We start from the raw sequence: 15,008 nt of genomic DNA on the forward strand, positions 1-15,008 counted from the left end.
GAGAGGAGAGGGGAGAGGGGAGAGGTGAGAGGAGAGGTGAGAGGAGAGAGGAGAGGAGAGGAGAGGAGAGAGAGAGAGAGAGAGAGAGAGAGGAGAGGAGAGGAGAGGAGAGGAGGAGAGAGAGAGAGGAGAGGAGAGAGAGAGGAGAGGAGAGAGAGGAGAGGAAAGGAGAGGAGAGGAGAGGGAGGAGAGGAGAGGAGAGGAGAGGAGAGAGAGGAGAGGAGAGAGAGGAGAGGAGAGAGGAGAGAGGAGAGAGGAGGGAGAGAGGAGAGAGGAGAGGAGAGAGGAGAGGAGAGGAGAGGAGAGGAGAGAGAGAGAGGAGAGGAGAGAGGAGAGAGGAGAGGAGAGAGGAGAGGAGAGAGGAGAGGAGAGAGGAGAGGAGAGGAGAGAGGAGAGAGGAGAGGAGAGAGGTGAGAGGAGAGGAGAGAGGAGAGGGAGAGGAGAGAGGGGAGAGGAGAGAGGGAGAGGAGAGGAGAGGAGAGGAGAGAGGAGAGGAGAGAGAGAGGAGAGAGGAGAGGAGAGAGGAGAGGAGAGAGGAGAGGAGAGAGGAGAGGAGAGAGGAGAGGAGAGAGGAGAGGAGAGAGGAGAGGAGAGAGGAGAGGAGAGAGGAGAGGAGCGGGAGGCTAAATTAATCACCGATGGCCAAAGATTTGATGGATCTCACCCGTGTAATTAGGCCTCGGTAAAACCCCCTGAACTATGAGGGCTGGAAAGCTTCCAGGCCGATGAAAATGCAGAGGTGCTGGGAGCGTGGCAGCCAACACAGGACATGGAAAGCCCCTTCCCTTGCCCTCTGCATCTCTCCCACCTGGTTGTTCCAGAGTTCTAAGCTTTTATAATAAACCAGTCATCAGGTAAGTAAAAGGTTTTCCTGAGTTCTGTGAGCAATTCTCACAAATTAACTGAACCCAAGCAGCGGTCGTGGAAACCTATAATTTATAACCAGTAGATGAGAAGCCCAGGTGACCCCCTGAACTTGCTATTTGTAATTAAAAAAAAAAAAAAAAAAAAATGCTGTTTGTATTAATTTCCTATTGCTGCCATAACAAATTATTACAAACACAGTGGCTTAAAATAATACAAACATTGTATCTTAAAATCTGGGCAAGACCAGAAGGTCCACGGGGCCCTCACCGGGCTAATAAAATCAGGTTTGCTCCTTGGGGAGGGGGCGGGGGCGCCTTGCCTTTTCCAGCTTACAAAGGCTGCCCTCATTCTGCAGCCCATGGCCCCTCATCACTAAGACCTCCACTGCTCCACTGTCACACTTCTTTCTGTGACACATGTTCTTTCGTCTCCCTCTCTTGTTTGCAAAGACCCTTATGATTATGCTGGGCCCACCTGGATAACAGAAGGTAATTTCTCCATCTCAGGGTCCTTCCCTTCTGCCATGCAAAGTAGCATATTCATATACTCTGGGGATTAGGATTTAAACATCTTGGGAGGCCTGGAAGGCGTCTCTGCCTGCTACACTATTTCAATCAGTCATGTAAATCCGAAAAGGAGAAGCAGCAAACCGTAGTGGGCCACAAAAAAATACAAATTTAGACACTAACTCCTCTCGCGGATAGCGTGTTTTGTAAGATGTTTCATGTTTTGTGCCCTCAGATAGTCATCAAGAAGGTATCTCTGTGCATCAAATTCATAATTTTTATTTTTTTAGCAAGTTAACAATTTTTAAAACTAGAGAATAGGGGCGCCTGGGTGGTTTAGTCGGTAAGCGTCCGACTTCGGCTCAACTCATGATCGGTTCAAGAGTTCGAGCCCTGCATCAGGCTCTGTGCTGACAGCTCAGAGCCTGGAGCCTGTTTCGATTCTGTGTCTCCCTCTCTCTCTGACCCTCCCCCACTCACACTCTGTCTCTCTCTCAAAAATAAACATTAAAATAAATTTTTTTTAATAAAAAAAATAAACTAGAGAACAGAAGCCTCTTCTATTTCCTTACAATAATTTATATACGCTGAGTTTCCTCTAAAGTTAAAAAGTCAGCCACAAAGACACCTTAATATATGGGTAAAATCGCAACTGTGTCTTAGGTCAAAGATTTCCTTTTCTGTTTTGTTCTGATGTGGTAATTTTCTTGGTTTATACCAGCTTATTATCATTCCAGTTCACACTACTACCATTTCCCAAAAACTAATCATAAAGGGCTTTTTCTTCCACTGAAACATAATAGGGGCATCTGGGTGGCTCAGTTGATTAAATAAGCATCTGACTCTTGATTTCTGCTCAGGTCATGATCTCACAGTTCATGAGATAGAGCCCTACGTCAGGCTCCGTGCTGACATCACAGAGCCTGATTGGGACTCTCTCTCCCCATCTCTCTGCACCCTGCCCCTGTTCACATACGCACATGCACACTCTCTCTCAAAATAATTTTTTTTTTTTTTTTTTTTTTTTTTTTAATTTTAGGGGTGCCTGGCTGGCTCAATCGGTTGAGTGTCCGACTTCAGTTCAGGTCATGATCTCGTGGTTTGTGAGTTCGAACCCACGTCAAGCTCTGTGCTGACAGCTAGGAGCTTGGAGCCTGCTTCAGCTTGTGTGTCTTCCTCTCTCTACCTAGCCCCCGCTTGTGTGCTCGCTCTCTCTCTCTCAAAAATAAACATTAAAAAAATAATTAAAAATTTAAAAAAATTTTTAAAGAAATATTAATATAATTTTGTTTGGGTTATTGTACAACACTCATTTGACCAGATACACCATATCTCAAAACCAGGAATAAAAAAAGTCACCATGGAACATTATGTTTGCAATACATTTGTCTTTCCACAAAAAGAAAAACACTAACACAACTTTAATAAGTTTATTTTCTTGAGAAAAACCATCTATATGCATAATTCTTAAGAATGATACCAAATAAATCGAATATTTTTAAATGTAACAAGCCTATACCTTGCTAATTTGTTAAAATGAAAAAAAAGGTAAAAAAACGAAAATGAACAAAGTTATTAGTGGAAGCAAACAAATACATTCTCACATGTCTGGCACCATACAAGCTTTAGGTATTTCTACAGGTGCATCTGGCACTCTGAAGCAGGTATATAGGAGACGGCAGACAGACAAGGGGCCAGAATACAATTGGCATCTATGGAGAAAACAGATGCCATAAATATTATTTTCAACACAGTTATGAGAAAAAGTGAAATAGATCAAATAGAACTATCTTTGTAGACAACTTGAAAGAAAAGGTTAATTCAAACATATTTTCTGTTTTCAGAATCATGTAAATTTTTAAACACATCAAGCTTTTGCTCAGGAATAATCCAGACTACAAGCCTCATGTGCCACTCCAGCATGCTCACTGGTAAGGAGGTTCTGATTTAGCCTGCAAGTCAGTGATTCTCAACAGGGGACACCAGTGCACACACAGGTCACCACCCCAACGCTTGGGAGCAACAGGAGACATTACTGCTGCACAAATTCTCTATAATGTCACTGCCATGGGGCAACTGAATTATTTTCAGCATACAAATCCAGTTTCAACATGTACTTGTTATACAAGCTTGATTCTTCTTCCCCTACACCTTCAACACGCCCCCCACCCCCAATCTCAAATCCTTCCCGTCTTCATTAGCAGGGTCACTGGAAAGTTAAACATAAGAAAGATGCATCTATTGTGTAAGACATGAGACAAATGCCAAACAGAAATAACAGATCCAACTACAACTGAATATAAAACAAGTAAAAATTTAATTTGCTTTAGGACTTTATAGCAAACACATGATTTTTTTCTTTATATCATATATTCATCAAATTGTCAAATATTCATCACTGAAGGCAGGAAGACAGAAGAATTTAAGGTAAAGAAATGACTTCAGACTTTTCAAATCCACAGACTGTCTAGTGATAAACTGAGGCCTGCCTCTTACAGTAAGACTCTATTATACCAACTTCCCACTTTTCTCTGACAAGGAGAAGTCAAGTTGGCTCCCACTGGGTCAAGCCCCAGGGGTAGTATGTAAAGTAAAAAATACAGAAAGCTAGGAAGAAAGCAAAAAAATCTAGAAATTCGGGAAAGGAGCGTAAAGTATGTATTCAGATCCCGGTTTCCAGAAGGGTTTATTCACTGACTGGTTCAACAAATACCTGAATGCCTGCTATATACCAGGCACTGTTTTAGGTACCAGGATATGCTGTGAACAACAAAAAATTCCTGGCCTTCACAAAGCTTAAATTCTAAGGAAGAAAGAGACAAATAATAAAGTGACCGAGTATACTGGAAAGTGACAACTGAAACGAAAATTAAAGCTGAGGAAAGGGAGTGAGGACAGGGCTGAAATTTTAGACACAGTCAGAGAGGCCTCACCGAGAAGGTAACAAATGAGAAAAGAACATATGTGACCAAATCCACTAATCCTGCAATCTAGAGAATGAGCAATCCAGACAGAGGAAACAGCAAGTGCAAAGGCTTGAGGCTCATCTGTTAGAGAAGAAAGGTGGCCACATGGGCTAAAGAGAAACTGAGAGCAACAGAAGGCTAGAAGGGAAACAATGTATGTGGGGGGGAAGAAAGGTGCGGGGCACAGCTGAGGGCGGCCTACGGGGTCTTTGAGGGACTCTGACTTTTACTGTGAGCAACGCAGGCGATCACTGAGGAGTACTGAGCAGAGTTTTAAGAGAAGCTCCTATGTGGAGAATAGTTTGTAAAAGAGGACAAGGATCATGGTTTGGACAAGGGTAGTAAGAAGTGGTCGGATTCTGGATATATTTCGAAGGCAGAGCCAGTAAGATTTTCTGACAAGAAGGAAAGGAGTGAGAGAAAAAAGAGGAGAATCAGGAATGGCGGAGGCTTTTGGCACAGCCAGTGGAAAGATAAACATGCCATCAAGGGAGAGGGGGACCGGTTGGCTCAGTCGGTTAAGCGTCCCACTCATGGTCTCAGTTCAGGCCATGATCTTGCAGTTGGTCATCAGAGCAGAGCCTGCTTGGGATTCCCTCTCTCTCTCTCTCTCTCTCTCTCTGTCCCCCCGCTAGTGCACTCTCAAAATAAAAATAAAAAACAATTTTTTTAGAAAGGGGAGAGAAGAACTGTGAAAGAATACACTTAATGGAGAGACCGGTTCAGTTTCAGCTTTGCTGAGTTGGCAAGAAATTTGAAATATTAGCTATTCAAGAGAAGATGTGGTATACACAGCTGGATGTACGAGTCCAGGATTCAGAAATACAAAACGTTATCACACGGATTTAATTTGGGATTCTTATGTGATCCCGTATCTCTTCAAGGGATCAACTTGGGCCACAAATTTAAATATGCTTCCAAGGGGCAACCAATTCACTGCAACAGAAGTAAAACGGCGTTAGGCAGTGCTGCCCTATTCTCGAGGGACATTATCTATCCAGTGGGAAAGGCAGTCTATGATTAGCACGGACATGACCTCCCAGAAAATACCTGGCACCAAACTGCAGACATTCCAGAGACAAGTGCATATTTAAATACACCTCTGCCCTTTCCATCCCGGTTCCCACCCCCAGATTCCACTTTTACTGATGTCAGGTTTTGTTTGGCATTGCTGTCCCCGATGTCCTTCTCTCACCACATAAGATAATAATGATTCATGTGAAACTTACACTCAACAGCCATGTAAAAAAGAAACTCGCTCAATATTGTTGGCACTTCAGTTTACTTTTGCCTTCTTAACAACTGCATCTTCTTCATTCCTATTTTAACCGGCTACAAAGCTGGCCAGAAGTTGAGACTTTTTCCAATTTCAAAAGGGAAAGTCTCACATTTTATACTTAGTATAAATGTTACACTCATAGTGAGATGATTGTTTCACTATATGCGCTGCCAAAGGGAGCACAGAGATGATTTTCTTAAATGCCTAACATGGACAAGCCATTATACACCATATCTGATGAAATCTGGAGAACATAAGGCAGGCAGAAAAAGGGAAGTAAAGATTAATTTTCAGTACATGTGGACTTCTGTTAATTAACCCAACACAATGTAAACAAAAAAAAGTTTTAAACATATTTCAGTGATGTTTACAAATCAGGACAGGACTACTCAATAAAGACAGGGTCATTAATTTTTAGTACAACAGTTCAAAACCATATTGTATGGTGAACAAAAATATCTGTTGATAGGAAAGACAATGCACATTACCAAGAACCAAATACAATCAATACTTGGTCCTAAGACCCTAGAAATTCTGGAGTGGGTGGGAGCAGTGACTTAATGACAAAGAAACTGTTTTGTAAACGAAACAAAAACAAATAAATACAATATTGGTCCTGCCGGCAGTTTTTGTTCCACCTTTAAAATGAGCTCACAGCTATCAAAATGTGAAGTACAAGGATGGTTATCTCAAAAGACATAAGGATTATGTGGAAAGAAATAAAAGGCAGCATCAGAGAGAGACAGAGTAATCCTAAAGGCAAGAAGTAATAGCCACAGAGTTTTATCGATTGGTCTAATTTATGTGTTTCAAGAGAAAATATTCCTAAGCCGAAGTTCTTATCCTGAGATCCACTAACTTGAAAAAACCATGAAACCTCTGATTTCTGAAGGATTCTATGACCCCAACAGAGGTTAATAAGCGTCGCAATGTACTTCATTTCCATCTATAAACATATGTGTACTACCACATGACCTTGTAATAAATGTATGCGTGGTACACTACCACTAGGCAAAAATGATTTTAAGAGTGGTTTCAAAAGACATGCAGGTAAGTTAAAGACAATCACAACTAGATATAAAAGGTCACATAAGATTCCTATTATATGGAATATCCAGAAAAGATAAACCCAGAGACAGAAAGATGTGATTGCCAAGGCCTTGGAGGAGGAGGGGATGTGAAGTAACTGCTTAAGGGGTACAGGGTTTCCTTGTAGGGTGATGAAAATGTTTCAGAACCAGACAGGTGGTGGGTGCACAACACTGTGAATGCACTAAATGCCCAATTTGTTCACTTTCGAAATAGTGAATCTTAGGTTATAGGACTTTGACCTCAATAAAATACATAAAACCCTTTTGTATGAATGAATGAATGAATGAATGAATGAATGAATTAAAGAAAGAAGGAAAGAAAGAAAGAAAGAAAGAAAGAAAAGGAAAGGAAAGAAAAGAAAAAAGAAAAGAAAAGAAAAGAAAAGAAAAGAAAAGAAAAGAAAAAAGAAAAGAAAACAAAGAATAACATTTATGGTACCCCAATTTGGGGAGAAAAGAAAAAAATCAACGGGATGAAATGGGACAACACAGATAGCCTAAAATGGCTCAGTGGATTCTCATCCCTAGTGCTCAAAATAGGAGAAAATTGGAACTAAGAGTTACTAAGTGCCTACTATGTTTGGGTGTTAAGAAGGACTCATCTCCTGGGACATGCTTTTTGTCAGGGCAAAATTAAAATAAAAAACTCAGATTTCTTGAAATCTACTCTTAGGACTTGCAGGTTCATATAGTTATGTCTTCTATGTTCATGGAGCTATAGTTAGACAGAGAAAAGAAATTCATACTGGGGAAAATATATATATACGTACATATATGTGTGTATATATACACACACATACATAATACGTATATATATACATACATACACACACACACACACACACACACACACACACACACACACACACACGTATATACACACAGAGCTAAGCTATGTTTAAGGCTTAGGTATTGTTCCATGCAATATTTAACTTGAGTTCTCGCTCAAAATAATCCTTTACAAAAATTTTCTTTACAAAACACAATGTCAGAATAAGCACCCATCCAAATAATTTAAATCATAAAATGCCAATAGCTAACCTACTCAAAAAGAAAAGAAAAAGCACAGACAATCCAATAACTGCTTTTGTGAATTACATCACAACTATTTAACTCACAAGGTTAGTAACCAGAGAAAACCCTGCTCTCACATCATGTCCTGGTCCTTTAACAGGTCTGAGCCAGTAACTGGGACTAATACAGAATTTCCTTAGGAAGCACTAAAACCACAAAACACACAAAGCATAATCTGAACTGTGGAATTCAGCTAGCTACATGAAATCAGTTTCATAAAATTTGCAAATATTTACTACATGACATTCATGTTAAATTAACATCGGTATTTTCAAGGTCAATACTATGTTTGTTCAACTTCTTGGAGTCACATTTTTGTGATATTTTTAACATCTGACTAAAGCTTCTATCATCACAAGATGCTCACACTGTTTACAAACACTCTGAAGCAGCAGCTGGTGTTCCTCAGTCACATCTTGTTACAATAAATAGAGTAGCAGTTTTAAAACCCAGGTATATTCTTTTTCTACTGATGTGTAAAGAACTCTGCTTTAACTTAAAAGTTTTTCTCCCTAATGATGGAAAAGCACACAATGAAATGAAGGCAATTTAGGACAAAGTTGTAATAAGATAAAAAATACAGAGATTCTTAGGCATGCATACTGGGAGTATAGCTATCATGCTAAATGAGCAAAATGCTAAATAATAATGACCCTACTTATATCTTTCATGTCATTTTTAGTATCTTCCTATCCCATTCAAAAAAGGCAGAAACTTACCCACACAAGCATTGAGGAATAGCCAATCAGTCTTTTTCATCCTGTTTTTAATTTGTTTTAGTTTTTTGAAGTCCACTTCAAGTTCCTCCTTACTGCCAACAGCACCAGCCAATTCGATCCTCTGAAAATCCATTTTCATTTCAGAGTCTCGTTTCGTAGTGGGAGGCGATCTTCTTTGGCTATTACCACTGCTGCAGCCGCCCCTCCATCGAGTTCTGTCTTGCTCGTTTATTATTGAAGAAGCCTCATCAGTCTCTGCCAACTCTATTGCTTCAATATTATTAGGTCTGGGATGATCGCAAACAACACACTTTTTAGCCTTGGCCCAGTTTTCATACGTGCAAATAGAACAAGTCCAATGCTGGGTCCTTGTGTTCGGTTTATTTCTATCATTGTATTCCTCGCAAGGATCAACAGAAAAAGCAACTGGTCTTGAGCCAGATCCTGAGGATTGAGGAGACTCTGTGGGACTCCTGGTCCTACGCTGGGATAAGCACTGGGTACATCTGATTGCTCTCGGCCAGTTCAAATATGTGCACATGTGGCATGACCATTTATTTGCGTTTTCCATGCTGTACGAAGACTTCACCCTTGGTCTTGCACTAGAGTCTGGACATATCAAAGGACTACTTCCTCCTTCAGTGCTGGAAGGATCCCAATCTCTACCAACATCACTTGAACCGCTTTTAAATGGATCTTCTGTGATAATTGTTCCACTTGGTCTCTGGGCGCGACACATAGTACACTTGATGGCAGATGGCCAGTTTTCATACGTACAGTATTCACAAGCCCACTTAATTCCACGTTCTGACATTGTGCTCTTCTTGAAGTGAGTTATGTCAAGCAGGAAGCTATAAATAATTAGGACATGGTTATTAAAACAGTAACTACATAATTCCATCTCTGAAAACGTGCCCCAAAACCAAAGTACCCTTCAACTTCTAAAATATAAACTTCTCAGAAGATGCATGTAAGATTTAATACTGAACTATTTCTTAGCCTTATTTTTCTGATTTCCATCAGAGACACCAGAGATAAGTTTCCAAAGAAAAATCTGAGACCTCGGGATTTAATGAAATTGTACTTTAGAATGCAAAAGAGATAAGCAGAAAATAAAGGGAGGTTCGTTTTTTTAAGAGGGAAGCACGTTAAAACAGAGAAGCCACTAACAGAATTTTAATTTAAGCCATCAATTTAGAAAGGTAACCAAAAATTAAGATTCAAAGAGAAAGGGAAGAACACAAGCCAAGCAACTTAAATACAGAACCATTCTCAAATTATGAATGACATCGATTCTTATGCTAGCTAGGTACAGTATCATAATGTTTGATTCCTTGAAGAACTCAGAAGATCAAACAAATTCTATCATTTTTGCTAAGGAAAAGCAGCTTAAAAGTGCTATCCACTGTTCTTAATAAGTACAGGCAGAAAGAAAAATGCTCAAGAGTAATCCTTACAATCAGAAAGTGACACTGTGAAATACAGATCAAGTCCCGTGACAGCCTAACATCCTCAAAATCTAGTTGTCTGGAACACACAAAAATAAAAATTGTACATCACCGACTGGGACAATAAAAGCGACGGAACGTCCCTAGACAGCTACAGTAGCATACCTACTCCGATAGAATTCTGAATAGTCCTACTCAAAATATTTGATATTTAAGATACACTCAAAACTCAATTCATATTAAAAATATATTCAGTATTTAAGAGGTTCCTGGGATTGTACACTGGGCTTACTAACACACTAAAATGTAGACTGCATGACTTAATGCCAACTAATTTATAAATAAAGTGACTTACACAGCAAATTTCATAATGATTTTTTTTAAATGGCTTGAATGTAGACGTTGGCTACTAAAGACAGACCCTCCATTTCCTTAAATCCCTCCTAAACTAATTATCATTCTGCCACCTATTTTTAACCAGAAAAGTGAAAATCCTACGCAGAGTTAATAGAAGCTTTTGCCTCCCTTTCTCGGGGATTTTCCCTGACCTGAAAAGCTAAATCTTTCACTTTGTAAGTGTAGTATTGTGTCTCTGTCTGCCAAGTCCTCACCCCATTTATAGCGTGAACTCAGTTAAAAGGACAAATTCACTACAAGAAAGGCTATTATTTAAAAGCTAAAACAAAAATCACTTACTAAGGTTTTAGTTTCCATGCTATAACCTCCACCTTGCACATGGTTAGAATAAAGTACAGTTTATAAATCAGACCAAAGACCAGATTCAGTCTTCATGCTGGCTCAGATTCTGACTTCCTCAGGAGACACTGGCAAAGCGTGCTAAGTAGTTCTGTGTGACTGTGGATAGCTAGTCCTGTAAAGGAAACCAAAACTGAGTTTCACTTGAAGCCTGCTACTTTATCCAGAAGTATTTTTTTTAAGTCTGTATTTTAATCCTACTCATTTCTTTTAATAATGGACAACCGTATTTAGCCTTTTAGTTTGACGCAGCAATAAAATTAGTAAACTGATCGGGCTAGTCCGTGAAATCAGACATGGGAAAGACATTTTCCTCCAAACCTTTAAGTGTGCATGTATGTGCACTAATGTTATCGTTAAGATTAACTTGGTAGTGCTAATAAGCCAGTTCGTACCCGTGTTGCTTGTTATTACTTGAGAGAGAAACGTGGTATAAACATGTAAATGAGAAAAGGGAGAAAACAAATATTGCTTATATTTAGCTTTGAAGTCTTTTTTGCCTTAAGCAACTATGCTTTTTTCCTAACCCAGGTTATTTATATTGCTTAGATTTTGACATTTAAGTTGTACACGCTAATTACACACAATCTAACACCAGGCCAAAGTGTGTTAAGAGCAAGGAACTATCTCATGAACAACCATAAGATGGACAATCGAATTTAATGGCAATTTTCATATTCAGTAGTCAGTTTTCTTCCTTTAGTTTCTCAGGAATGAAATATAAACAACTTGGCTCATTCCATTTGAAAATAAAATGACCAAGGAGAAAACTTATCGTGACAAACAAATGACATAATAAATATATATCCAGGGCTACCATAAGTAATTTCAGTATTTCATTTAAAACATTCACATTCTGGGGCGCCTGGGTGGCTCAGTCGGTTAAGTGTCCAACTTTGGCTCAGGTCATGATCTCACAGTTCATGAGTTCAAGCCCTGCATCGGGCTCTCTGCTATCAGCAAGGGGCCCACTTTGGATTCTCTGCACCCACCCCCGACCCCCACATCTCTGCACCTCCACCGCTTGCACTCTCTCAAAAATAAACATTTAAAAATAAATGTGAATAAAATATTCACATTCAAAATTTCATGCTTGCTTTGGTAAGTCTGTCTTCTATGTTTGCAGGCTCAACTGAACAGCTTGCGACCTTACATTAGCTTAGCAAATCTTCACGGGACTAATGTGCCAGCGTAACACATTTAAATGTCCGTGTCTGACAAAAAGCAAATAAAAAACTGCCATAAAAATAAAGAATCATTGTCATATATGCCTGGCAAACAGCCTCCCTCTTCAAAAACCCAGGTAACTAAGCAATCCCAAAACCATGCCAGAAAGTTTAAGGTAAGTGCATTATATTAGATAATGACATATACAGTTATCAACTCTATGGGAAATTTAGACTTTGTAGAAATACTGTTTTTAATGTTTTTTGTTTGTTTATTTCTGGGGGGCGGGGGGGGGGGGGCGCGCAGAGAGAGAGGGAGACACAGAATCCGAAGCAGGCTCCAGGCTCCAAGCTGTCAGCACAGAGCTCGATGCGGGGCTCGAACTCATGAACCGCAAGATCATGACCTGAGCCAAAGTCGGACACTGAACGGACTGAGCCACCCAGGTGCCCCAAAATACTGTTTTTCAGTAACTGAAAACTAAAATTCATTGGAGAGGATTATCTGAGACAGCCATTTGTACATGTTGTAATCAGTAAATGGAATGGGAGAGTAAAGAAAGATAACATCAGCTCAACTATGATTTTGCATTATTGAGATGAAACTAAGTACACTTTTTCTTCCAGGCATCAAAAATCCCCAAAAAATTCATAAACTGATTTTTAATAGCAATCAGCTGTGAGAGTTAATATTGTACAGCAAAACAAAACTGTTACTAAATACCTTTTTAGTTACCATATAGTCATATACTCAAGTAAATTTAATTTACAAGTCTAATTTTACATGTAACACAGATTTTCAAATTCTAGCCAATGAATCATACTTCAATTAATTGGTACAATAAAAAGCAAAAATAAAATCTGTACAATCTGGACCCTTTTTAAGCAGAACCAGACAAAATTGCTACTCTTCAAACAAATAGTCCTTGGTTCGAATGCAATACCCATCCATGGACCAAAACGTCCACGAATCCATTTGTGCATCAAGCTCTATCTATAGACAGACTGAATAATGTATATCAACCATTTTCTAAACTGCTAACTGCTTTCAGTTATATATCTGCCACTTCAAATAATAATAAAGGCACAAGTATTACGGGTATATGAATTAATGACCAGGGAAAAGGAGAGGCTAGAAACTAAACATTTTTTATACTGTCATGCTTAATAATGAATTACTTAGGCCATATTTGTGAAGCATTACCAAACACTGTAGGAAAAATATACCTATATGAAAGGCAATTCCTCAAAATTGCAGCCACCCTACAAATTCTCCCAACCACCTAGTAAAACCCTATGAAAGAAAACTGGCGGAGTGAAATAATCCTCATCAAGTACAAACTACTTAAAAAACAGAGAAGCTCAGTTGCCAGTTATTTCCAAATGAGAAGTCATCCAAATGAAGGACTAATAGCAGTCTTTAAGGCTTTTTATTAACTTTAAAGTCTATATTCAGTAATATAAATATTAACTCATCAGTGTAAATTGTTGATATAAACATTAATTAACATAAAACTGTGGAAATTTACAAATGCTCAGGAAGCATCTTAGGGAATATAGATGAAAGTTACAACTAGCATGATATTCCAAGCATGCTGAATTTCTAGTATGTTACAGGATCACATGGTAATTCTGAACTGCAATATTTATAAATAAGAAGTACTACTTAACTCTCAAGCCAAAAATCCCACAGTCATACCCTCTTTTCCCCTCCACCTCTTTCTCATCACTCTCTCTCCTCACAAGAGAGGAAACTGGCCTTGAGCAAGATCTTGAAGACTGAGTACATGGTGAACCCTCTATCCACAAATATGACCTCATTTCAGGGCTCCAACAGCTTATCACATCCTACATTAAACCTCTTATCTTCCTTTCACGGCCAACTCCTAACCCAGACTTCCCCACTATCCATTAAGGACACCATGAAGACCTCTGCACCCCACACAGAAGAAACACAGAATCCTCTTGAATTCTGCCTTGCCCAGCCCCCTCCGATTCTCACTAGTGGCTTCTGTCCAATCAGTTGCTTTCTTCCCCATTCCCACCGTCATCAACCCTTCTCAGTTCAGGTCAGAAGTACTATAATAGCTTCCTAAGCGCCTTGCCTTTCTAAATCCAGCCAGCTTACTGTTACCAGAAAAATCCTCCTAACAGCAAGGCCCTCTTTCAGAAGCTCTTCTGCCGCAGTATAAATTCCCACCTCCTTCCCACCACACACACAGCCCACCTCACAGACTCACTCCCAAACATATCACACATGCCCAGCCACCTGCACGTACCCGACCGGCGCCCACACCCAAACCAGACACCAAGGCACTACCTTAAAAACACAAGCAAAACAGACACACACACTCAACTTGCAGCAAATCCCACCCCTTCTTTAAAGCAGTGTTCAAGTCTCCTCTCTCTCATGGGTTTTTTCCAAACTAGTTCAAGTACACTCCAAGCAACCACACTTCTATTGGCATTTGGCACTTACTGTATTTCCTCTCGAGGCTAGTTTCTGGAATACTGATTTGCATGTGTGTTCCCTGTATAATTCCCTGCCTTCAGTTGAAAACTGAAGGCAGATAGCCGAGCCTTCAAAAACTGTGGGTCAGGGCATCAAGAGGCATGAAATGTGGGCGAGCCTTGTGTTTATAAAACCCACAGAACAGACCACACTGAGGGCCCTGGAAAAAGAAGCCAGGAGTGGAGCTTAGAGCAATTTCAGGCAAAAAAGAGAAATTCTACAGGATGGGATCCACTCCTGTGGCAAGACCTCAGTAGACAGCGTCCACTGCTAACAGCTAGGTGTCAAACCATAGGCACTCATGAGCTGGTTAACTATTCAAGTCCTGCAATGGAAAGGACACAAGCACAAAAACTTGTGCAATCATTAAATACCTGCTGAAAGTGCTAAGTGTATGCAAAATTTTATGAAAATAATCAAGAATTAGATCTCAAATATGTCCTGACCCTCCTATACAGAGATCACAATTATCTACGTCATTTGTATCTCATGAGTAGATTTAAGTTAAACATACTTGCTAAGGTCCCTTTCCAAGAATTTGTGGACAAGCTGGACAAAGTAAATTGAGTTAAAATAACAAAGGTTAAATAACACCTGCCATGATGACTTTGGTCTTACCGACAC

The 15,008-nt window shown here is 39.7% G+C and overlaps 1 protein-coding gene across 4 annotated transcripts in view; it reads right to left on the reverse strand.

The window, feature by feature from the left end:
• Positions 1-15,008, reverse strand: part of ZRANB1 (zinc finger RANBP2-type containing 1) — a 63,948-nt gene that overhangs the window by 31,168 nt on the left and 17,772 nt on the right. The window contains exons 1-3 of one of the 4 annotated variants that reach the window (XM_078434939.2): positions 14,352-14,535; positions 10,647-10,821; positions 8,503-9,353 (exon numbers count right to left, since the gene is read on the reverse strand). In XM_078434939.2, the coding sequence (XP_078291065.1) occupies positions 8,503-9,353; positions 10,647-10,687 (892 nt within the window). In that variant the 5' untranslated portion in view covers positions 10,688-10,821; positions 14,352-14,535. Of the gene's footprint in view, positions 1-8,502; positions 9,354-10,646; positions 10,822-14,351; positions 14,536-15,008 lie in introns of those variants that run through there. The other 3 variants (XM_060641240.3, XM_081790443.1, XM_060641243.3) reach the window with 3 other exon arrangements.

The sequence above is a fragment of the Panthera onca genome, chromosome D2, assembly GCF_046562875.1.
Source record: "Panthera onca isolate mPanOnc1 chromosome D2, mPanOnc1 haplotype 2, whole genome shotgun sequence".
Classification (NCBI taxonomy): domain Eukaryota; kingdom Metazoa; phylum Chordata; class Mammalia; order Carnivora; family Felidae; genus Panthera; species Panthera onca.